The sequence below is a fragment of the Mus caroli genome, chromosome 8, assembly GCF_900094665.2.
Source record: "Mus caroli chromosome 8, CAROLI_EIJ_v1.1, whole genome shotgun sequence".
Taxonomy (NCBI): domain Eukaryota; kingdom Metazoa; phylum Chordata; class Mammalia; order Rodentia; family Muridae; genus Mus; species Mus caroli.
This window is the reverse complement of record NC_034577.1, coordinates 14,773,795-14,775,160: the sequence shown is the minus strand read 5'-3', so window position 1 is coordinate 14,775,160 and position 1,366 is coordinate 14,773,795. Positions and strand designations below refer to the sequence as shown.

Genomic DNA, 1,366 nt, shown 5'->3' with positions numbered 1-1,366 from the left:
GGGTGTTTGGGAGCAGTGAAGGAACAACTCAAAGTCAGTTCTGGGTTCAAGCTGACAGCCTTGTGTTCTGCTAGAGACCGATCTCCAGAGATCTCCAGACAGCTCAGCCCTTGCTGACCAAAGCCCCATCTTTTATTTACATATCAATTCAATTGTCCACCCCAGGTTCCCTTTTGATTATTCCATGAATCAGCATTTTATAACCTTAGCCTCTTGATTCTTAGAAGAGACAGCAAATATATAACAATGAATTCAGAGATCTGCCTGCCTTTGTAAGCACAGACAATAAAGCTAGGTAGGTGGGATCTGGCTCTGAGATTAAGATTCTTAACCTCCCTGGCCCTAAAGTAGCTTTGTCCTAGGCTGATCTTGAATGCAGGAATCTGCCTGCCTTTGTAAGCAGAAACAATAAANTTATCTGGGTGGGATCTTGCCATCCNCTAAATCTCTTTATCTCCTTTCTTGATATCTTTCCGACAAGCTGGCTCATAGTGAAGCTGCCTCTGTTCTTTTAGGTCCCAAAAGACCTTCATACAGTTCATATTGCATTCTCATATCTTGTATAGTTGAGAAATTATACATTCTTGAACTCATGTTTTCAGAGTTCTTTCCCACAATCTTAAGGGCTGACCTGAGGGTCATAGCATTTACCATTTTGCTGAGATACTCCCGCACCTCCCAGAGTCATGCTGCTTCTAATTATCATGGAATAGTTAGCCTTGGCAGGGAGAACATTTCCAATAACATTGTTGGGGAGAACATTTCCTGAAGGAGAAACATACAGTAAATTATGTACATTATTATACAAACATACCTCATGCCCACAGCAACACTCGTGGAGGTTCATGCCCTTCTGGCTCTGCTCCAGGGGCAGGAACTGTGTCATGTCATCTCTTCCAAGAAGGCTATGCAGGACTTAGAACTCATACCCATAAAATCAAATGAATTCATCTTTAAAAGAAATTAAAAAAAAATTCCTCTTGGCATATAGTTACACATTTCTAAAATACCAGTGTAATCACACGTATTCACAAACTCTTAATATATATATATTATATATATATATATTATATATATATATATATTACACAGCAAAAATCTGAGGTTGAGATTTTTTTTAGGGGGAAATGGGTTTCTGTGCCTATTGTGTTTTGGGTACTGAAGATATTAATAGTGAATGAACTCTGTTAGCAGTGATTGACATTTTTTTCTACATCATACGTAACATCTTTCAATGGTAGAAACTTTGATTTCTTTGCTGTTTGGGAATGCTATTGTTTGTTGTCAGACCTCCTCAGATTTTTAGGAGGCTTTGTGCTGTATACTAGCTTTGCCCCCATGGTGGTTTCTGGAGGCCTCTGCTGCT

At 39.2% G+C, this 1,366-nt stretch overlaps 1 protein-coding gene across 1 annotated transcript in view; it reads right to left on the bottom strand.

The window, feature by feature from the left end:
* Mcph1 (microcephalin 1) overlaps positions 1–886 on the bottom strand; it is a 255,579-nt gene extending 254,693 nt beyond the window's left edge. Inside the window, exon 1 of the mRNA XM_029480675.1 lies at positions 815–886. Within this exon, the coding sequence (XP_029336535.1) occupies positions 815–886 (72 nt within the window). The remainder of the gene's footprint in view (positions 1–814) is intronic.
* Positions 887–1,366: the final 480 nt, after the last annotated feature.